Below are 25,030 nucleotides of genomic sequence, written 5' to 3' on the forward strand. Positions count from 1 at the left end.
AATTTTAATTAAGTAATTAAAAAGTCATTTGGTAAAACATAAATGCAGTTTATTACAAGCCTTTTATTACCATGATAGAACTTTCAGTATTGTATAGTAGCTAGCTATTACAAGACTTAAAAATGATAGTCTTAAAATTGTTATTTGTGTATAAAATGATTTATACGAATATGTTAAAAAAAGGCTGAGATCTCTTTTGTGTCAGATTAGTAGATTTGAGTTGTATCACTTTAACCTTTTTCCATTCATGCACATTAACTGGGCAGGGTTGGGAACACTGCTTCATTATGTAGCGTACTACGTAATGAAGCATAACATGAACTCCCTCAAAGCTGCCCCCAAATAAAGCCATGGGTTCCCACTCTCTCTGAAGATAAGCTCCTCCCTCCTCGCTGCTCTCAACCCTGTTTGTCAGTTACTATGCTGACTGGCGTTTACAGCACCACAAAAATGTTTCATGCCTTCAGTTACCCAGATAATGTACTCTGCATAGACCATCTCACATTCTTTCTATGCCCGAAGACTAATAAACCAAGGAATTTATTCTTTTGTTTATTTCGCAGTCCTAACTTGTGTAACACTTGTTGGAAAGCTTGTGGTTTCTTCAGCGGGCACGGCCTACCAGTCAGTGGAGGTCTGTCCCCTCACTCCATCTCTACCTCTGCTGACACTTTCAGCCACTGACGGATGAGCCAAACATTCACTGTAAAGGGATGATTGTTAGCTGTTAGCTAGCCTGTATTTAAGTTAACTGGCATAGAATGTGATAGTCTTCCAACTGTATGAAATGAAAGTGTAATTTACGCTTCTTTGAAGATGAACTACAAAATAAATCTATAAAGGTTATGGATAGACTCGAAAATGAAATTTGGATCTATGTATCAAGCTACCTAATTGGTTTTGATAACGCCTGTAGGAGGTGGGTTCAAAAGGGGAAAAAAACTAAATCTTATCATGTGCAAGTATAAAAGAAACAGCAACAAATGTCTCTGAATTATCTGTATGCACTTTTGCCCATATGTAGCCCGGAGAAGCATATTTCAGCATTAACTCTGAAGCTTTGTAGAGCCTCTTTAGCTCCTTGTTTTTATATTATAGCTGCATGTTTACAGTTTGGTTCAGTCTCAGGTTCCCGCAGTAGGAAGGAGCTGTTAAAAGCTCTAATAATAGTACCTTTGCAACCTCAAACTGCAGACTAGTTAGCAACTAGCTCTGAGGGAACAACAAAATCATCAACAGTATAACACTGCTGGCCTGCAGTTGTTTGAGTAAATAGTGTAGAGTGTATCAAAGAAGTGGACGTAACCACCATGACATCACCCATTGGTTTGCAGACTAATGTCTAGTAAGGCTCAAATTTGTTGTTTTGGCGCTGGGGAGGAGCAAGAGTTGGATCTAATCTGATTCGTAATTCACGTTAAACTGTGCTATTAATTGGGATGCTAATTTCGGCTGGCTCAAACTGGCTTAAAACATAATGTTCTTCCAGGAAAAAAATTAACATTTGGCTATAAGTCTTTTAGTACAACCGAACGCTGAACGAGATATTTTAACCAAAATGTTACAATAAATTTTCATGAACTGAAAACACACTTTGAAAGGGTCAATGGTGAAATCCACTTGATTTGACCCTTGACTCTTTCAGAAGTAGGGTCATTTCTCATAGATTTCTATACAATTGAACTTATTTTTTAAACCAGTGGAGTTGCCCCCTGCTGGCCATTAGAAAGAATGCAGGTTTGAGGCACTTCTGCATTGGCTTCACCTTTCAGACCCGGCGGCTATGCCCACTTCTTCTGTACAGTTTGGTAAATAGGCTTCCACTCGAATCCTGAATGGCTAAAATGTTCTTAAACCAATGAACTAGAAAAGTTTTGAAAATCTCACTAACAAGACAGTTTGTGCTGCTACTTTGCATAACGAAAAAAAAATTAGAAATTGGAGATTGTGGGTTGAGTGCTACTGAGGAGGCAGTAGCAGGAAGGGATTGCGCAGGTGATGAGAGAGAACAACAAAGCCTTTACTATAGATTTTTTAACAAATCAATCGCTGTGCAGGATAGTGAATAACAACAGCAAAGCAAAGGAGGCCCCTGGCAGCGTGGGTGAGATGCTCCCTTGCCATTTTGTCTTCAGTGGGTTTTGAAATAGAGGACCTGCCAATTTGTGTTCCTTCCCTGAATGCCCCTAGTTAATCTTGAGAAACGTGGAGTCATTGTTGTGTACATAAAAGGGAAATGTTTAAAATATATAAAATATCTTCTACAGAAGAGAAGGGTCTGGATACCTTTGATGTTATCTTTAAATTGATTGATACCAAGCACTCTTATTGCCACACCCTCATAAGCTTGTATGGAGCTTTTTTTCTCTTCAAGAAATATTGAAGTAATTTTTTGGTGCTTTACAATAAATAAACTAGCATAATAAAGCTATACAGGAACAAAAGAGCAGTAGCCACTTGGAAGCTTATGGCAATTCATACATTTACATGACTCCTGTATGCAGTAATTTAACTTGCATTTTGCAACTACTGTAGTATTACAGATACTCTGGCTAAAATGTATATGAAGGTGCACCAGTGCGCCTAAAAACGCACCCATTATGATAAGTAGAAAGAGAGAGTCAATGGGAGTTTGTGTGATGAGCGCTATGTGGCTATTGTGGTCTAGCTTGGACGGCATACACTAAGAACAGCAAGCCTTCTCCAGATGGAGGTTCATGTGTTGACAGCAGTGACTCAATCTATGTGCGCAGATTCCTAGTTCCATTCCTAGATGGATGAAAAATCCGATTCACTGAAGCATTTGAAAGTGCACAGCATACATGTAAGAGCAGAGACTCGTTTTTTTTTTTTTTTCGCAGGAAGAAGATCATTTGATCACAGCTAGCCAGTGCTAGCTAATTTTAACACAGGTGTTAAAACAGATCCAGGTGCTGTTGTTTACCAAAGCTGTTAGAGCCATTGATACCATCAAGAACAATACAATGTTTTCTGTGTAGGCAGTGTAAGAATGACTGCAGTCAACTTCGGCTTCTCATTGGTTGAAATGTTTAACGAGTTAGCTGTTGTTAGATAGTTGTTAGAGCCAAGAGAGCACACTAGTCTTTGGCTGCATGGGAATAGTGCAAGGAAAGATGTAAAAAGTAATTCATAAGGACTTAGGAAAAGACAACTGCAGTGCTGAGAGAATCACTTACACTGAGGCTGCAAGGAATTATGGGACAGCATTGTCATCTTTCCTTTCTTTAAGGATCGTCACTTGTACCCTATATGCTAAAGGAGATACAAAGGAAGCATTGAAGCACCTTTCCATAGCGTTGAGAGGATTCACGGCTGCCACTTCGATACTTCTGGGTCATTTCACTCAGTTAGGAACCTTGCTTAGCAAAAAGACAGTTCAGCCACAGCCTTTGACTGTCATGCTTATAGTGCTATTTGTTTGTTTTACCATTTTTTTTGTTTTTCAGTAAACGGGTAGAATGAAGAAAATGGACTACAAGGTTTTATTGAAGCACCTGTCAACCAATATGCTTGCGTATCCTTCACCAGAGGTCATGACAACCAGAGTAGGGCTTCCCTCTCTGATGCGTTCCATATAACTTTTAAAACCGATTAAAAATGCATGTTGCCCTCATACTGACTACACATTGAGTGCTGGATGCGGATGGTTTAACTTCAGCAGCATAGCTTTTGCAGTGGGTCTGTGATGTACAAAGTGAGTTGTTAGAAAAGACAATCCAATATTTGTGATCTCTTTTGTTTAAAGATCACTAGCTTCACTAGAAACCTGTAGGTAAACCAGATGGGTGGAGAAGGCTAGAGAAGACCTTTTTCCTCCTAATGTATAGATGGTAACTCCTGTTGCTCTCTTCTGCCATCATCTTTGTTCACACAATGTTAAAAGGTCACATGAAAAATGCATGAGTGTGGCTGGAGGATCTCACCACTCGTGCATGAGGAAGTGACTGAGTACACATGGTCTTGCTAGGTGACAAGGAAAGATCTCAGTATGCCAGCTAAGACGGTTAGTCTGCCTCCCTGGAAATACCTGACTCTGGTTTTAAAGGTTGACTGGAATGTTACTCAAGCTATTGTGGGTCTCCATTGATATGTATATCTCACATGGTCTCCCCATGAACATGTCTGCTTAAAATAACCTTGACTTGCCTGATGTTGACATGACATGAAATACTGATACTGAAAAACAATGCTGATATCTTCCACAAATTGAAGGGGACTTCACTTACCATTTCCATTGCGCTTAGATGAAGTAAAGAGCAACACTTTGTGCTCCGTCATACCTGAGTCATGGCACAGGCTGAGGTGCCCTTGAGCACAGCTGCTAACCCTCAAACTGTTCCAGTGTAGCCTTCTGTGGCCAGCAGGTCAGACCGTGGTTGTACTGGGCAGCTTCCAGGTGTAACTGACAGTAGAAACACGCAGAACGCAGCAAGCTGGGTAAACCTAACAACTCCGATTAATTTTGTATGAGAAGCAACCTCTGTTTTTTTTTTACCTCCTCAAACTGTATTTAGAACATTCATCACACAAAACATGGCTGAGATGAAAACCAAATTCAGGCATTCATTTCATTTTTAGTAATTTGAAGACATGCACAAAAAACTGCATTATACATGGGTATCTTTCTCTTATTTTCTTTCCATTTTTAGTTTTCATGATCTTCCTCTTAACTCCTGAAAGCAATGTTGTTTTTTAGCTGCATGACAGTGAAATTGAAATTACAGCACTAGATGCAAATAATTTAGCATTTATTTTCTAATTCCTTCCATATAAGGCCAGTATTTTGTATCAAATGCATTAACAGACAAACGTCCAAGTGTGCTACTCATTTCATTTCCCTCCATCCTTTCTTCAGTGGTCGTGTGAAACCATTGCTCTGCCGATTCAGCGAGCTTGAAGCCCTGATGTCTAACATGAATATTAAGCCAGGCAGCATTGATGCTGTCCTGTTGGATGCTGGCTGCTCCTCCATGCAGATGGATCAGGCGGAGAGAGGCTTCTCCCTCAGCAAGGATGGGCCCTTGGATATGAGAATGGATGGAGAAAGGTGAGAGATTTTCATCATAAGGTTGTTCAGGAAAGGATGATGGATCTTAGTTTGAATAACTGGACATACTGTGAATGAACACTAGACCAGACTAGACTGGGAGTTGCTGGATGATCAGAATCACTGGTTCCTTAAAATTGCTTCAGTACTCACTGTATATTATAAAAAGATCTACGATAACATGGAAAAAATGTCAGCCTCATAGTCTTTCTTTTAATTTATTTTTCTACTAAATTTGTTGATAAAATTTAAAAGTGACAAACTTTATAAAACAAACAGAAAAAATCCATAAAATATTAAAACAGTTTTTTGAGGTAATGCGAATACAATTTTTCTTTCTAAATAGCAAAGAAGAAAAGGAGAAGAGTGACGTTAGATTACTACAAAAACTCTCAGGGAGACATCAGGTGCAAGATTATGTGTACAAAATTTGTGAGTTTGACCACAAAGACTTCAGTTCGTGTCCGATCTCCGACTAACATTCGGCCTTGATTGCTAGTAACCATGAAGGAGAACTTTCCCTAAATTCAATCAGGTCCACAAAGTTTTTTGAACAATACCTTAGTCATTGGGATTAAATATCAAAGAAACTCTCATATTTTGAATTTTGGCAAGGTAGGTCGTGAGATAACCACAAAATTAAATATATAATGCAGCTAACTTTGTAAATTTGCCTGTATAACAAAACTATGTTGTAATTTCATCACGAATTGTGGAATTTACAGTAATAAGCTGCACTTTCAGAATTTTGTTCTTCGGAAATTTAAATGTAATAGCAAACTTTGAAGAGACGGAGTGATGAACCATACAGATCTGGTGATAGGCAGGTTTTTTAAGAACGTTCCTAAAGTGTCCAAGAAATGGAAGTGTTTTTGATAACAACAACAAAATGTCCTGCTTAGGACATATCTTGGTTACAGCTGTTTAATGATAACCAAATTTAATAGATTCTCACCAAAAATGTTTGTTTTAGTTATGTGTGAGTGTAAATGATCATATATATATATATATATATATATATATATATATGTATATATATATATATATATATAATATATGTTTATAAATGTGCAGTATATATGTGTGTCTGTGTATATACATGTCTATATATATTCATATGTGTATGTATATGTGTTGTAATGTAATGCTTTGTTAATGTGATCAGAAATGTATATGATCCCTCTACAATTTCAGCATAATGTATAAATCAACCTGCTAAGATAACCCCATTAGAAGCTATTGCTCAAGCTGCATTTTTTCTTTTCAACCCCTTACAATCATTCTTTTCATAGCTGTCAGCCATAAGGGTTTTCAGCTGTATCTCAGAGTTGTCAGGATTCGCCCCTGTCAGCAAGGACGTGACGTCAAGCAGCTTAATTGGGCTTCTCTTTGTGCGTAGGTACCCCGACATGCCCTGCGCTGCTGACGTTGTGAATACCTTAGATCAACAGGCTCTTGCATCCATCCTCCTTGCATATGGGGAAGAGAGACACGCCAGGAAAATAGCTTCAGCCATTGTGGAGGCACGCCGTGTCAGCCCCATCACTCGGACACAGCAGCTGGCCAGCGTGGTGGCAGGTAGCTCAACACTATCCTGATTAATTCCCTGCAGCATTCTGGAGGCTGTAAGGGAAAATAAAACACGAGTGGAGTTATTAAGGCTGTCTCCCGGTGGGACGTATTTGTCTCAGAAAATTACATCGACTGTGACCTCAGTCATCATCCTCTCTGCTGTCTCTGTTTTGGGTTGCTTTCTTCTGCATCTTCCTTTAGTTGAGACACAGACACAGCTCGAGGTGGCTGGAACAGAATGTGGCTAATGCCTTGAAAACAATACAGTAGCCGTCATTTCCCCCGTTTCTCTGCCCACAAATATGCACACACAACTGACACAAATGCAAACACCCACATATGCTCACACACATAAGACACACTCATGCATAAAGCCAGGATTACATTGTTTGTCTTCGCTGATTGTTTTTTTTTTTTTTTTTTTTTAGCTGTATGCCTCCAGATTTGAGCTGCTGAACAAGTGAGGTGTCGTTTCAGTAGTTATTGCACAGAGCAGTATGTGCGTCAGTGTCACCCTGGGAGAAGAGTTGTGAGTAAGAGCAGCTGTTTAATCTTTTTGAAGAGCAAAGCGAGTCACCGCCGATGTTTATTCAGAAAAATCAGTGAGGTCTTGATTTAAGAAAGTTCCAGTGGGACTGTATGACCAACTGTGACAGTGATGCTGACAGGAAAAACATTTACAGTTATAAGAGACATGAAGAGGGCTTGTGTGTGTGTGTTTAGGGACCTGGTGGCGTTAAGACATCATATAAGAAATGTCTTTTAGTCACGCTTGTATGCGGGTTATGTTACACGTTACACAGCAGTGGGTAGTTTTCCAAAATGTTAAATTTCATGGATGAAAATAAGACATATTGGAGCAAATGAAGTGACTTGTTTTGACTTAAATTTGTGTGCATCAGCATCCACAGGGTAACCTTTTTATTTTATTCAGTATTTGAATAAAATTGTGCATAATTATAAAAATACTGCATTTAGTTTGGCTGTGTGAATGAGCAGAGTTTTAGAGTTTTACACAGACCTGAGGCCAAATATAAATGATTCGTACCCACAAAAACTATATGTACACCATTTCACACACATACATTGGTAAAAACTCCTGCATAGTTCACACCAGGCATACGCATGGATTCCTGGAGCGATCTGCAAGTGATTAACCATGGAGAAGGTGATGGGTTGTTGATGTTAATGTGGAGAAATAAGGGTAAAGTCAGAATCAAATAATAACAATCATTTCTTTAGATTGTTAGGCACCTTCACTGATTGTGTTTACGTCAGTTGATTTGAGCACCATAAACAAAATCACTTTGTACTTTGAAAAACTGACACAAATTCAATTGCACTACCTCTTTTCATTGACAGTTCTAATGAGCAGTGAAACACACAGAACCATGCATATACACAGCTTTATCCATGATTCAGTATGTTGTAAACACCATCTCAGCATCTCAAGAGGTCTGTTGATATTGGACGATTCTGACACGATTTGTTCCAGTGCCAATCAATACAGTCAAGAAGGGCATGAAAAAAATGTAAGTGACCTGAAGATTTAACATAAAAACACATTTACATGGCACAGGCAGCCACGGAAACACAACCACAATCACACAGATGCAAAGGTAGCAGAACTATTTGTTTTATTAATCGTTGTTGAAATGAAAATGGCAGCTTCGCCAAATCAACCCAAGTTTGTTTGCTGAACACTTGGAGCAGGACTCAAGTGAGGAAAACCATCAGCATTAGCAACATTATGCCACCATTCATAATCACCTTGTTTTAACTGTGTGAGTGTGTGTGTGTATTTGTGTGTTTTGAATAGCCAGAGGGAAGGACATGGATGCATTGATTTAGAGATGCCAACAAGCTGTTTAACGTTAATTTCCACCCAGCGCAACAACTGTGGCAAAAAAACATGTGTGGTAATGAACTTAATTATTTCACCTTTAGGATAAATACTATCACTGCCAATTTAAAATGCATTTAGACATTTTTTTTGCAGCTTTCTTGTGTGACAAAGCACTAAGCCAAAACAATTTCTGATTTGTGTCGATGCCACATCATCCTCAACAGTCACATGTTTCTGTTGATTTCTTGGCTCTCATGGTCACATCTGTTGTGCTACCTCAAACAAAGTTGTGTCAATGTTGTCCTGTTTCATTTATTCTGTTGTTCTCAACACACTCCTGTGTTCGGCCGGTCACACCAAAGCATCAAACACTGTTGCTGTGAAATGTAGCTGTGCTCTTGCCTTTGTTGATCCATGCTTCAAACATCAAATATGGCAGTCTACGATTGAGATCACAGCGAGTGTTTTGTGTTGTTAGTTCCACATGTTCTGTGTCATACATTCACTATGTTGTGGTTCCTTCTTAACTACCTGATTTTCTCCGTATGTGCATCTTAATCTCTTCTTCTCTCCATGGATCTGTCTGTAGGACCTTTGAAAGATGAATTAGAGAGAGAGCATATGGCTTGGTGAGGCCAGACCAGGGCTGGTCCTTGCTGTGCAGGCATTGTATTGATTGCAGTGTGAGTCACACCTTGGGCTGTTTAGTGCAGGAGGAGAGAAATGCCACATCACTCACTTCTCTATTTATTGCAGTTTCTCTTTAGGTCTATATAACTCTCTAATTGTTCTTTAGCCCTCTGTGTGGTGGTAATCAGGTGGATCTTACAAACTCATCATATATATAAATTTAATATTTTCCTAGCTGTAATGTGCCACAAATTTACATTTTTATATACTTTATATACTTTTCATTTATTGACCTTTTTGTGCCTGAAGCCAAATACATTCTGCACCCGGCATGTTATCTGTCAAACAGGTGCACAATAACTGCGATTTTCTTGGCATCTGGAACATTCTTTGCATGGAAAATTCTCCACTTTTAAAAAGTAGGAACAAAATGTTCATGAGTGTTCAAGAGGAATGTTGTGGTGAGGAAGAGAAACTTAAATAACCCTTTATTTAACAGCAGCAGGTCAAGACTAAGTGCACCATCAAGAGCACAATAACTACAAAAATAAACAAAACATTTTTTAAAACTGTAATCAAGGCCCAGAGGGTAATAATCTTTTGTGCTCAGTAAGATTTACTTTGAGCTGAAATGAACTGGAAGATGCTGAGAGCCATTTACCTACCTTTACCTTGGTACTTTGGTGACACATTAGCCATCTCCACCCACCCCACCACTCAGTCCTGCTAAAGTTCTCAGTGGCTTGTATGTTTTTTGTACTTGTTTTCTTTGAGCTTAAAGGCTAACTCCACCAATTTTACACATTAAAGTGTATTTGCAGGTCTTCGGGAGTACTACTGCATACATGAAAAAGTAGTTAAAAGCCTTTTGTAGCTTCAGAAGAAGCTGCATGGAATCTGGTACATTTCCTGAAGTGATGTCACTCAGTGGCTAAATTGCATTGTGGCGCTATGTTTTAAAAGCAGTCCACTGGTCTGGCATTACAGCATAACAATGTTGGAATTGACAGTTTAAAAACAAATGATCAAAATCATTACGGCAGAGCCACACATTCTTCTTCCTTTAAACCTGGTTCCTACACTACCCACAATGCAACTTAGCCACTTAGCCATCACTGGAGGCAGTTTATCAGATTACATGCAGCTTCCTCTGGAGCCACAACAGACTTTAAACTACATTTTCACATAAGCAGGAGTACTCCCCAAGTACTGTAAACACACTTTAATGTGTGAAATTGGTGGAGTTGCCCTTAAATGTATTCCTTCCTGGTGCCGTGCTTCCTCGAGCTGAAGTGACCCCTCCCCCCTGGTGGTATGATAACCGATAAGTGGTGTGGCAGCCTCTCCCCCACTTTGTTCATGGTGGGCTGTTTAAGTCTGGCACAGATGGCCTCCTTCAACCTGTCTCTAGATCTTTAAATAGATGTAGACTGTGGTCTTGACCTGAAGAGCTGGCCCATGAGCGTGTTCACTGGCTGTTTTGGCTTTTTTTTTGCAGTGTATATTACATTGCCCTTTGAAAAGAAATGTATGTTGTCATGGTTGAAAAAGCCAACAATAATTTAACATAATTAATCTTAAACTGGTTATTAACTTCATGAAATACAGAAATACAGCTGTGGTCTAATTTGTGTCATTTAAGGACAACTACTTAAATAAGCTGTAACTATTACTTGTTTGGCATTTGAAAACACTAAAAAAATTATTAAATAATGAATTGGTTCACAAAATAGTGATTAACTTTCTGTCAAATGACTAGTCAACCTTAAAGGTGCCCACACTCCTTCATTCATTCACCCTTTATGAAGGTGTAAACCTTTGTTTTTAGCCTCTACTTATCCAATATTTTTTTCACTTTATATTGATATTTTTCTTTCAAAGACTTTTTTTTATATTATTCTCTATCCATCTTTGTGTTGTGTCAGTAAAAAAATACATTAACAACAAAATGCTGTAGTGCGTTATACTTAAGTTCCACTCTCAGACCATTTCTTTTGCTCTAGGATCGTTTCCTGCTGCTGTCATCTACGCGAGGAAAGACCGACTCAACCGGCCGGTGCATGTTGCTACAAAGACTTTCCAAGCTCTGCGTGTCTTCGTGAATGACGAGCTGAACGAACTACACGCAGGCCTGCGTGCGGCCCAGGCAGCACTGAGACCTGGAGGGCATCTCTGCGTAATCACCTTCCATTCACTGGAAGACAGACTAGTCAAACGTTTCCTCCAGGGAGAAGACTTGTCTAATCTAGATCACTTCAGCTTGAGGGAGCACAGCACCAGGAAGGAAAAAAAAGCTGGTGGAAGTGGTTATTGGCTCCCGCTGCGAAGAAAAGTGATCACCCCTGAAAAGGGCGACGTAAAAGAGAATCCTCGAGGACGCTCTGCTAAATTACGCGCAGTGCTCAGACGCTAAGAAAACATCTATTTTGTCTTTTTTCATATAATTGTTGGAGGTTTTTTTTATAACCAGAGAAACTTTTTACAATTAAAACCTAAGCAAGGTAAGTTATTAAAATACTTAAAATAACAGCTTCAAAATCATTTTGATGGTACAGTGACTTGTAATAGGGTGAATGGTGTCTCTGTCTCTATCACTTGTTTCTGCACTATGTAACTTCAGTGAGAGGTACGATCACAGCGTTACATACATGTTTGCTTCAACATACAAGTTTTCAACACATAACATCGTTATGACGTAATAAGTTTTGTTTGTATTTGGCACCTACATTACATCTGACAAACTGTTACAAACCTGGGATTTGTATTTATGTAAATTGCGTACTTACTTCTTTTAAGTTAGAGCAAATACTGTGAGAACACCGAATTGAATGAAAGCTGGACTTTGAGGTGTCACGTATAAATATAATTGTGTTGAAAGCTTTTCATACCAAAATAAAAGTATGTGACTTTTGTGTTGTTTGCCTTTTTGTCTTTTAAAGTGTACTTAAAATGACTGTAAAGTGCCTCACAATTTGATGCATGTATCTAAGCTTTTATGTTTTATGTTACAAACGTTTTTGGTTTGATAGAGTCCTGTAATGATCCCTTAGAATAACTGTTTTAAGTGACAACTTTGAGTGTTCAACATCACGTGGAGGTTATTGTGGCTCAATAGCTCTACATGTATAACAATGAAACACCTTTTCTCATTGACGTCTGTATTTCCCCTGAATGTCCCTTGATGACTAGCTGAAGTGAAACCTCTACTGTACCGAGTGAATCAGTGATGCCACTAAATACTGAGTGACACAAGTGTCAGAAGTGGTGCTGAATGAGCTGGGTGGTTGTTCTTAAGCATTCTCTCACCTTCAGCTGTAAGCAGATGAGGTGTTTTCGTCTTTACTATTTGACTTTGATTGATTAATTGTAATTGCTTCATCAAGATTATTAACACTTTTTTCTTCTGTCTCAGTTTAGTGCTATCTAAATATACCCTTCTCGTTACCTTGGAAACTAAATGGCGCAAGTAACATTTAACTGTGTCTAAAATTATGTGCTGTTTTAATCTAATATGAAATGATGCCATATCGTGAGTTTGAATGTCTCTCCCCTCTCAGTGGATGTGAGTTGATGCAAATCACTGTCCCTGTTGATGGAATATGTCATGACATTTTACTGTGTTTCTATTTTATTGCCACATGATCTTTACTGAATCACACTGTTGACATTAGAAGGTGAGCATGGGTAAGAAAATGTTACTCACGACTTCATTTCACACTGATGCGTGACACTTTTCATATAAATAGAAAAGAATAAACACCAAGAGATGCCCAACTTTTTGAAGTGAACATATATATATATATATATATATTTTTTAAAGGTTTATTCCTGACATTTTTAATTGGGCTTTTGTACTGGCAACATCTTACCCTGTAACACAGGATGTAACGTCATATTAATGTATACTGTGTGTGTTATAATACAATCTCTTGAACACTAACTCAGCATCTACCGATTACAGAAATGTAATACACACTAAATTACGTTTAGTCAAGTGAAGTCAGTCAGTTGGGGTGGTGGAGTTAGAAAGAAGTGATCTTACCAAACTTCTGTAGCTCGCTCCTCATTTCTACTTGAGGCTAGTGGCGCACACCTGCTGTAAGCGTTGTCATCATTTTAGCTAAGTTCCTGTCCATTTTGCAGTTAGCATTCCCCTCCCTCCTTTCTATGTCACCACACTTGCAAGACTCCTTTTTTTTTCGTCTTCTCTATGCCTCTTTCTTTTCTTCATGTGTTCATTGTTTGCCCTGTTTGATAGTATACGCCGTCACCGGGAGCGCTGGAATTGGTAGCTTTCCCTGTTTTGCCATTGCCAGTGTAGGTGCCAGAACAGGAGGATCCTGCTCTTTGCATGTTCATGAGCAGACAGGACAGTCGTCTTGTGGAGTTCTCTGTCCTGATTGGAGAAAGTGAGCAGGGATACCAGATCATTTCTTTTTTGTTTACTGCATGAGCAGGAAGAGGAGAGACATGGGATACTGACCGAACACTATAACAGCGATTGCTATTGGAATACAGAGCTATTTAATGCCTTTTTTAATAAAAATGTTTCACTTACAGCAGTTTAAACACATCTACATCTCGTCAGAACTGTCAGCGGTTGAGTTGCATTGTGGGTAATGTTGGTGCCTCGTTTTGACAAGACAAGAGAGAAGAATGTATGGACTAGACAAGGACAATATCTCTTGTCCATGGTGAGGAGTGCTGTGTACATTAGTGGAGTATTCTCTTAAAGTACACATTTTATGTGCTTGAATATTTCCATTTTCTGCCACTTTATAAAGCAGAATGGCTGTTTTATAAACTCAGTGTAACTTTTATGTACAATCTTAATCCTGCAAAATAAATACTGAGTAGTAGTTGAGTAAAAAACTTTACTATATAACCATTAATAAATTACAGAAGCCCTAAAGGGCCATGCATTCATACATTGTATTTCCTCCGTTTTCCCGTGATAACGAGTTAATTTCATTTGTTTTCGAGATCTCGAGTTATTATCTCGAAATAACAACTGCCGTTTTCCCGAGATAACAGGATAATTATCTTGAGATCTCGAGATAACGAAACTTTGTTTTCCCGAGATAACGATATAATTAATTCAAGATCTCGAGATTATGGAGACGCCCGGGACCTCGTAGCTGGTCAGCTATGTAGCTAACGATGACATCAGGCTCACTTAGATTGTGCCGCCGACATAGCTGAAGCCTAGCCAACCGTCTTTTTAGATTACGCACACTAATGTGTATATTATCTGTAATAGCAAGGCAAAATGCTATTTCAGCCTGTGTCAGGCCTTGATTGAAAAGATTTGTGACGCGGTGATCGATATGCTCCTGCTCCTCTGACATTGCTACGCTGAATGATGTTTCCTGCAATGATTTAATATACTACACTATCGTTTTGTTTTCTCAAGATCTCGAATTAATTAATATATCGCTATCTCGGGAAAACAAAGTTTCGTTATCTCGAGATCTCGAGAAAATGATCCCGTTATCTCAGGAAAACGGCAGTTGTTATTTCGAGATAATAACTCGAGATCTCGAGAAAACAAATGAAATTAACTCGTTATCACAGGAAAACGGAGGAAATAAAATGTATGAATGCATGGCCCTTTAGGGCTTCCGTAATAAATGATACATTTATAGTTAATTAAACTTTGGTTAATAGTTATTTCAGCAAACAATAGAAACCATTTTTATTGTAAAGTTACAACTTACGCGTATAATACTTTTATATAAAATGTTATATAAAATATATAAATATAATACAATAACTAACGTTTATTGATAATGGTTTTAATAAAGTGTATCTTTTCCTCTACTATTACTCTACTTACTATTTACTTCGCGGCTTAAGATTGTACAAACTGAGCATTTCTACTTTAGACACTTTAAATACATTTTCCAAATTATATATACATAATTTAGAAAACTGAAATAAATAAATACATTTGGAATGCAGGACATTTTTTATTCCAGTATTTCTACTTTTGCAGTGTTTCTAATTATGTAAATGATGTTGTGGACGGGTGTTTTGGCATTATATGGATAAATATAAAATATGTGACTGAGATATTTTTCTTTTTTACCTTAAAATGGTGTCTCAGGTGTCAGGTTAAAGGATCATATTCAATATGGTAATACTCTTTTCTGAGCCTCTGTGCAGACAAGGATGTTTTATTTAATGGTGTAACCAGTGTCGGAGTGGGCGATGGCATGTAAATATAATCTTCAAAGTTGTCTCCCTGATGTTTTCTTAAGAATCACTTAAATCTAAAATTCTCAAAACATAAAACACAAGTGATGTTTGTTGCTCAGCGCAGTAGAAGATGATAAGACAGGAACATCAGTGATTTGAAATTATTATCTGAGCATTATCTGACTGCAATTTCTCAATCACCATGGAAACAGTGACCTCAGATAACAGTAAATATACTGTTAGACGATGCTATTATTGTAGGCTTGGATCAATCCATAGACTACCAGGTACGTTTCTAATAGCTACTGGAGTTGAATCACGTCTCTGAAACTGCAGTCAACATCTAACGTGCTACTAACAAAGCTGCAGGCACAGGATTTTCACTTGACACAGGGACAAAAATACAAAAGTCAGGCTTCCATTTCAATATCAGCTTTCCTTGTTTTATTCATAACAACAGTGTCTCGTCATTGAATCCAGCTTGCAAGTGTATGCTCTGTTCACAAGGAGTTAAAGACCCAATCATTCACATTCTTACTAATTGCTTTATGAATGAGTATAACTAGGGGTGGCCAACCTGGGGCTCGCATAGGGCTTTCTGATGTTTATGACAGATGTTACCGTTGCATTTAAAGCTTTTATACTTGAAAATGTCAGTCAAGAAAATCCAAACGTGTTGCAATGTAAAGTGTAGTTGAACAAATACATAACGTTGACGAATAGATTGGTATTGTAGGTGAAATTATAAGATATCTTGCAAAAAGCAGATTCATTCTCCAGAAGTGAATACAATCAACCTACCAAAATTTCAGCCTTTTCTGACCAGTTTTCCAAAAGGTCTAAAAGTCTTTCTTCACCAGCGTTTAATTAACAAAATTTCAGAAGGAATCTTTCTACTTTTTACTTCACTAAATTCGCCAGCTTTAGTTACTTTACAAAGTAAGATTTTACATAAACACACCGTGGATTTATACAATATTTACACAATAGGATGTGGATATACAGATGTGGATATACAGATAGTATATATACAGTATATAAATTTAGCTTCACATCGGCCAACTGGAAACAGTGAAATGCTACTAACACATTATTGTATCATGATTAATGATCTAATAGAAAAACATAATAATAGTATCATACTGACTTTGTGCAAAATGATTTTTTTGTTAGTTTTGTATGTTTGCTTTTTCAATGCAAGATTTTTACTTGTAATGGATTACTCTGCAGATATATTATTATATATTTATACATCATGTTATATAAATTGGGCTGTATAATCTGTACATAAAGAACATACACGTTATCCTTCATATTTACACTGTGTAACTATCCTGTACTATTCATGTTTGTATCATGTGAAATCCACTTGTCTCTGTGTTATTTATATTTATACTCTCATACTTTTCCCATATATTTAATACACAACATGTGTGCATTACAATTATGAGTAAAATTTTCTCTGATTGTCGTTGTTGGTCATATATGTGTGTGAAAGCTGAACAGGGTGTATAAAGTCTTACTATTATTACATGAACTTTATTTTTCCGTTATTCTATTTTGGTCTTGCTTTGTATTGTTTCATTTTTATCTATCATTCAATCACCTTTCCTCCTGCTCATGGCTCTTGAGCTGCTGTAACGAGTGAATTTCCTCACTGAGGGATCAATTATAGTCTTATTTTAATTGTCATAATATTAGCTGGCATCAAACAATGCACATGTTTAAAAGCTGTGCAATAATGAAAAACCTGTAAAAGTGCATCAGCGATGTTGACACCATCCTTTCTCCATTAAATGACAGACTCAGAAGACCTTCAACTGTCACGTCACATGATTGAATATTGTACATTAAATTACTGAATCACTGTTGTAGTCTAATCTTGGTATTTTTGGAATTGAATTGGATTCGTTTTGAGAAAGCATTGATGTGTGTGGTCAACAGAAGTGTGGCCATGAGCCAGATGTGACGAGAAATACAAGAAATTCAACATGCAGGTCAAGCTGAGCAGTTCGATACAAGGTCAGCAAAAATACCAATGAAAATAAGGTGCTGACCTTAAATCTTACTGGAATTTGGTGTTTTGCGTCGGTGTGCTCCTGTGATGATCTTTTGTTTCTGGGTCCGACCGTTTGGACACACCCGATATAATCAGTCAGCAGTGTGTGTTGACAGAGCTGAAACAATTGAATATTCAGCAACTAATTTGACAATCAATTAATCACTTGAGTCATTTTTCAGGCCAAATTACCAAGACTCCCCTCATGTCCAGTGATGTTATGACATTAACCAGGCTTTAGGAGATTCAGGCTTTAGGTAAACAGATGATTAATATACCAAATTACCCAAATTGTCTTTTTAATCTATGAGACATAAAACTCCCAAAGAGAAAAATACTTTAATTTAGATAAATATCTGGAATGTCTAGTCTCTTTTATCAGACTATAAGAGTCTTTCTGGCTGCCTGCTAACAGATAAAAAAAAAAACCACAACAACAACAAGAAAGACAGATAAAGACTTTGTGCTGTTTTCGATTTTAACGGCAAAGTTTGTCGTGAACAACTTGAAGTAGACAACACCAGGTGAGAATTATGAGATCACTGACGGATAAAATTAGGTTGTAGTAGTGCTGAAAATTTTAAACAAAAAATAATCAGTATACAAATTTGATGGTCAACCAACAAGGCAAGTAATCAAGCTAGCATATCAAACATTTTTCTGGTCACAGCTCAAATATGAATAATTTCCAACTAAATACCTGTTGATCAGACATTTTATAACCCCACTTCTGGTGAGTGGAGATGGGACTTTGTCAATATTTTTGTTATTTTTTATAACAACCAGAAAAAGGTAGATCAGATTGGACTAGATGCTCTTAATAGCTGAAATAAAATTTTAAAAAAAGGCTCTTCTTCGGACAATCTCTCTACCCTTGTTCTCCATCTAATATATTCTTTTTAACCTGGGTTGAACAAAACATTGTAAACTATTTAAGGATTTCCAGTCTTTTCATCTCATTAAAGACATGTGAAAACATCAGCACTGCTCTTGTAACTGTAAAACTTGGTGGAGAAAATTAAACTTGAGCCTCCTCAGAAGTCATCATTAGAAGTAATTAATGAGGTTTTAATATCTTGCCCTCATTAGCGATCTTTATGCAAGAGGTCGCATGAGGGATGTTGGTCTGTTATGCATCTCTACATTTGTTCTGCTGTATGTGGGCAGTGTAGGCTGTTATAAAGCAATGCCTTGACTTGCAGGGATACTAAAAGAGTATACAGTATACAATGAAAAAAGGTTGGCAGTCAAGGTTTTGCAAATACATAACACAAATATTCAACCTGAATATGTCGAAGTATCTAAAGTAATTTTCTAGCAACAAATGTCCTCAAGTATCAAAAGTAAAAGTACATGTAAATGTATGTGTATCCTGTATACTATCTTATACTTTCTTTGGTTGGCCGGTTATTGATTATCTGATCCAATATTCACTTCTTTTTTTTTTGATTATCAGAATCAGTGTTTTTTTTTTTTATGTGATTGCTGATGAAATAAATGACTTTAAAAATGCACTACTTTGGCTCTGGTGCAGCATGCAGTCTGTAGTAACTAGTAACTTATGTTATCATATACTGTAAAAAATACAATAATTGACTCCAAAATGTAGTGAAGTATACAGTAGCAGAACATGACTTTACTGACTTTTTTGTGGCTTATTTTGTGTCGTTTTGGTCATAGACGGCCCTCTCACATTCCTTGATTTCTTAATTATGCAAGGCGGCGTAATACGCATGATTATACGTCATGTCCACGTTGCGCACCCATGCTTGTGCTCGTGCATGAGCAACTGTAACATGCCGAAGCACACCTCTTCCAACTGTGCCAGGGCTAAGGAAGTGTACTGTGCTTGAGCACGGTACGGATTGTGTCCTTACACATAGATCAATGTAAACTAAAAATCTCATCAATTTCTAGACCTCACCGTGGACTCTGAGAAGCTGTGATTAGTATTTTTTCCCTTGTCTTCTTGCTTCCATGCCGGCGATAGCCGTGGTCAGAGGTATTATAGTTTTGGGTTATCCATCTTTCCATCATATCTTCTGAACAGGATGTCTCAAGAACACCTCGAGGGAATTTCTCCGAAAATTTGGCACCAACATCCACTTGGAATCAAGGATGAACTGATTATATATTGTAGGTCAAAGGTTAAGGTCACTGTGACCTCACAAAACTTATTTTTGGCCATTACTCATCAATTCATATGATAATTTGTGTGTGTAGTGGACATTTTTCAATGCCATAGGTCAGGAACAGCACCTTGACTGGTGCATGGAGGCTGTAATGCAAGCAGGTAATTCTAGCTTGACATTTGACAGACTGAACAATTAAATTGATAAAAAATAATCTTCTAATTAATCAATAAAGAAAATAATTGTTGGTTGTTCTAAAAATGTGTGTAATTTCATTTGATTATTGATGTGGTGCTCTGTAGTTTCAGAATATTCTGTAAATGCTGGGTTTTCAAAAACAATTCATTTGTGAAGGTAAATTCTGCAATTTTTAAGAGCAGTGGCATGTTAAACTAACAAAATAGAAAAACCTGATGCAGAAGAACGACAAGGCAAAAAATGTGACAGCTGAAAGGAGAAGAGAAATGCGCTGTGGGCTAAAGCATTAAGCAATAACTCAATCTTTCCCCCCACAAACAATGAATGACTTTGCACTACCTCTGGATATTCATCTACCCCGACTGAAGCGTTTTGTTTTTTCTCCATCTCTGGTGGAGAAAAGCGAGCCAGGCGCTGTGACCATTAACTCTCTGTGTGAGGAGAGAGTCATGCGTCAGCCTGTGGCTCCCCCTCCGACAGACTGAAGAATGTATGAGTTTCACAGTGTTGGAGAACAGACTGAGAACAGACACATCTTTACTCCCTCCCTCCTACTCTCACTCCCCGCCCATCTCTGCTGCTCCGCCTGCTATAAAAAGATTCCTCACTGAAAAACTCTGAGGTCAAAGCTTTTTGAATAATTTTTGTGATTGACGCAGGGCCTGCAGGTCTCATGGGAAGAAGGTCCAACTGTGAAAGAAGACAGCCATGTTGGATAATAGCGGCAGTACACACAGCCAGGGGCTACGTCTGTGTTTTGCTGACATTCAATTTGAAACTTAGTACAAAGGATTAAAATATGACATTGAAAACATTAATTACCTCTTTAGAGTCAACCCAAATTCATCACCTTTAGGCTGCCAGAAATAAACTGGAGGTGTTCAGTGTTTCCTGGAGCTTAAGCTGATGGCAGCCTCTTCGTTATGTCTGACCCAACATCACAGCACCGCTTGCTGTGTCAGGTGGTGAACAGGGTGACCTGATGTCAGCTCACTTACTCGAGAGTCTCAAGCTGAAGGAGACACAACACACTGGCTTTCCTGCCTGCTATAACAGCCAATTGGATTTTTGCACCTGTTTATTTCTATCTGGCTTGATAACAAACTACAGCCAGCCTCCAGGACAAGAGGGAGTCCTGGAAATGTTAAAAAATACCATCTTCTACTACCAAAGTATAATCTATTTAGCTCAGCTGAGCCTTTTAGATGATTTCCAAAAATCTACAATGCAATTGTGGTTCAAATATGGTCCACATTTACAGTTAAAACATTTTAAGCGTCACTAAAATGACTTTTTTCCACGTGTGCAGGAAGGGTATTATTCACAGATTTGATCTTAGCGTTAAAGGGGCAATGTGTAAGAACTGGCCACCTGTGGTACTCCAAACAAATAGGGGCCAGCATATTACCAGAGTAACAACTAACTGCTGCCAACCATTGTTAACTAGTAGGCTCTGTCACCTCTTGAGGTACAAACTGACCAAGGCCTAGTTGTTTAGCATGCTAACTTCAATAGAAACCCCTGTAATACAATCCATAGATGTCATTGACAATGTCAGCACTGATATTTCCTCACATTCTGTTGATCATTTTTGGATGTTTTAAACCACTAATTTTAACCATTAAAGTGTGTTGACAGGTCTTTGGGAGTGCTACGGCATATATTTTGTGGCTCCAGAGGAAACTGCATGTAATCTTATAAATTGGCTTCAGTGATATCACTCAGTGGCTAACTTGCGTTGTGGGTAATGTAGGCACCAGGCTTTGAAAAGGAAGAAAAAAATGTGTGCAATAAAAAGGGTGATATCAGTCGTTCTGCCACCAATTTTGATCATTTGTTTTGTCCACTGTCCACAATGAGTCCAACAGTGTTATAGGAGTGCAATGCCAGACTAAAAATCCGGTGCCTACATTACCCAAAATGCAATTTAGCTACTGGGTGACATCACTAGAGGTAATTTAGCAGATTACATGCAGCTTCTTTTGGATAAATGTAATGTTCTTTCTGCTCCCGTGAAAAATGGAAGCTGATGATCTGTTGCTTTCAGTTCAAGCCATGACATCAAAATGTGTTTATTTTTAAAGCAGTTCTGCAAATGCTTTACCTGAATAGTAACCTTCATGTTTCCTCTATGGTGGTAAAATGACAAAATAAGGGAGCGATAAAATTACACTGGAGGATAAAAAAAACCCCAACTACCTTCAAATCAGGTTGTAGGAGGTGAGATGGCGACACCTAGAAACCAGGAGCTGCCTGTAATCAACACCAATGAGGCGATATATTGGATGGTGGCAGCAGAATAAAATCACCACCCTCCAAGTAAGTGTACAGTATATGACTAAATCTTCCCACCCCCCCCCCACTTACTGCCATTATCCTACCGTAGGGAAAATTGCCTGTCTGGTTACAAGCCTGCAATATTCCTAGCAGTCGTCCATTTGGCTCTTACAGAAGCACCACTCTGCAAAATGACAATGAAACTGAGGTCACACGCCGAACAGTCACCCTGGGGTTAAAATGATAGAGTTTGTGCGAGTGTAAATTACTCTAAAGCACAGGGAGCCTTCACTCCAGTCTTTAATGGATACCTTTCTAGTCTTGTGTTATGGTTATCAGTGGGAGCCCTGTTGGCTTATAGACTTTGCTGTGACAATATAAACACGGGACCTTGTCAACACTAAATCTGTACATCAGAAACTGTGATCCATTCTGTGTTTTGGTAATTCTCTGGCCGAGCAGCTAAATGGAATGTAATGTTGTAAAAATGATCTGTGGTGGTACTGGATTTAGCTCTGTTCCCTATTTCAGGCCATTTGAGCATCAGCGGCTGCTCAAATATTCAAGAAAAAGTTACGAGACATTTGTCAATTTGACTGTGAACATTCATTTATACATAACTGCAGTTAATCTTAGAAACAGGAAGTTCAGATGTTCAAAATGTAGCAAATTGTTTGCAAGGTTCAGACAGCTGCATCAGTTCAGGATAATTGCAAAAATGATCAGCAGTGGCAAGGAAATTGCACGAAGTTAAAATGTTCTTCGTTGACTTAAACTGTTTCAACTGAAATCTGTTAACAAACAATCAGCCCTTGTAAAGTACTTGAACATCAAACTTATTTGAGCTTTATAATGAAGGTAACAGTCTACATTAGCCTATGAAGATGATCAAAAGGCCAAAATGAGCATTCATTAATGTTTTCACATGTGGTGAACTTTGCATTTCCATAACAATCATATTATGTTGGTGCATTTATGAAATTATAGAACTCGCCTACAATGAAAAGAAATGTCTCAGATGTGTTGTCTTTGTTGGGGGACTCTACAAAACTGAACACTTGTGAAGTGAAGAAAACACCCACTGGCATGTGTAGGCCTACTTTGAAATAGAGAAGCAAGGCAGAATAATATAAAGGCCTTCCTCCAGTTTGTGAAAAGTGAAAAGACTTTTATAATAAATAAAACATTCGACAGCAGCCTAGCTTTATAAACAGTAAGAGTTAAAAAAAACAAAACGATATCGATACAGTGATATCAACTCATTGACAAATTATTGAAAAAATCACAAGCTCCTAGAGCAGATGCGTGTAGATCATGTGTGTAGGCTACTTATTTTTACAGTCAGAGAATGTAAGAATCGCCCACAACAATGATAAAGTTAGCTGGGCATAACTTTTAATTTTGTACAACACTTTTGGCAAAAAGTTCAACCCTCGTCTTGTATGTTTTTGTGTTGTCACATCTGGACTACATTACTGCATTATTTACTTGATTCAGTCTGAGGCTTGATTTCCTCATAGCTAGAACATTCTTCTGCTCATCTTTCAAATAAAATCAAACATTCTGCAGGTCTCATATCACTGTTTGAAATTTAGTTTTATGGGTCTTATCATGAAATTTGGATTTGCAATGAGCGATCAACAATGTTTGCATGTGAGCAGCGTGTCAAAAGTTTAAGTCAAGTCATTGTTCACAACATCAGCATGGCTCAAAGAGTTTTCCTTCTGTTTTGAAACCACATCATATTCAAGGATTTTGCTGTGTGGACCTTTAATCAAAACTCAGATTTTCAGAACTGCTTTTAATGTGTGATTAATGTTATATGATGTATGTTTTTAGATTTGCTTGTAGTGTGTTGCTGTTATGATATTTGTTTCTAGTGTATTGCTTTTATGTTCACATGTGAAGTGTCTTTGAGTCTCTTGAAAAGCACTATACAAATAAAATGTATTATTATTATTAATCCAGATGTTAGAGTTTTAGACTTGAGAGCTGCAGTGGTACTATTGTTAACAGAATTAAACCATCTACACACAAAATATAAAAAAGCATAATGATCACATTCAGGTGCCTACAGTTAACTGGAAGAAGACACATTTACTTGCACAGTGTGCTCTTATTTTTATACATTACATGAAATTCCATCCTGCGTTTATGATGCTGACTGCCCACCTCTGCTTGCATTAGAGTAAATACATCCTGTTCCTGCAACATTTGTGTTGGGTCCTCTGGGACCTGTGGCATCGTAATCCTGCTGCAGCTCTCAACACTTAGGTACTGTGTGAGAAGATGGGTTAGAGTGTATTTACTGTTTGTGACAAAGGGGGCAGATGTGTAAGCCTTCGTGTAGATTCACAACTAAAACTGTGTGTATGCACAAAGACAATAGTAACATATGCAATCTTTTCATTTGATTTCTAAAGCCGTGCATATGCATGATTCTGTTTCATGAATAAAGCTTGCTGACAAACATTTCACATATTTGTCATGGTTTTGGGTTACAGCTTAGTCATTTCCTGTTTTATCTTGTAGGTTCTGTCCTCATGTGTCATGTTAGACTTTCCACTTCCTGTCTTTGTCTTTTTCCCTCCAGTTTTCTGTGTACACCTTTGTTTTGTTAGTTAATCAACCCCTGTGTATTTAAGTTTGTGTTTTTCCTTCACTCTTCATTGGTTTTGACTGTGTTTCTACGTCTGTTCCCCCGTCCTGTTTTCTCCTTGTTTTCTATCAGCATTGCTACCTGTGTTCCTCATGTCATCCTGGTTTGTACTTTGTTTTGCACTTGCTCTTGTTAAATGGACTACAGCTTCATATAATCACTTTTTGTTACTTTTTGCTGCCTGCCTTAGTGTCTTGCATTTGGGTCCTTTGTTTGACTGTAATATTATGAAATGGTTGCAGTCTGGCTGGGTTTAGGCCCCAAAAACTACTGGATTAGGCCTAGGAAAAGATCATGGTCTAAAGAGCATGGTTAAAATACACAAGTTTAACCAAGTTCAGTTCAGTTACATAATGCATGTCAACTTTGACTTTTTGTTACACCCAAGACT

At 37.9% G+C, this 25,030-nt stretch overlaps 1 protein-coding gene across 2 annotated transcripts in view; it reads left to right on the forward strand.

Annotated features, from left to right (window-relative positions):
- Positions 1 to 12,028, forward strand: part of mettl15 (methyltransferase 15, mitochondrial 12S rRNA N4-cytidine) — a 46,400-nt gene extending 34,372 nt beyond the window's left edge. For both annotated transcript variants that reach the window (XM_073464477.1, XM_073464479.1), the window contains exons 4-6: positions 4,877 to 5,068; positions 6,468 to 6,646; positions 11,120 to 12,028. In XM_073464477.1, the coding sequence (XP_073320578.1) occupies positions 4,877 to 5,068; positions 6,468 to 6,646; positions 11,120 to 11,529 (781 nt within the window). In that variant the 3' untranslated portion in view covers positions 11,530 to 12,028. The remainder of the gene's footprint in view (positions 1 to 4,876; positions 5,069 to 6,467; positions 6,647 to 11,119) is intronic.
- Positions 12,029 to 25,030: the final 13,002 nt, after the last annotated feature.

This window comes from Pagrus major, chromosome 4 (assembly GCF_040436345.1).
Source record: "Pagrus major chromosome 4, Pma_NU_1.0".
Taxonomy (NCBI): Eukaryota; Metazoa; Chordata; class Actinopteri; order Spariformes; family Sparidae; genus Pagrus; species Pagrus major.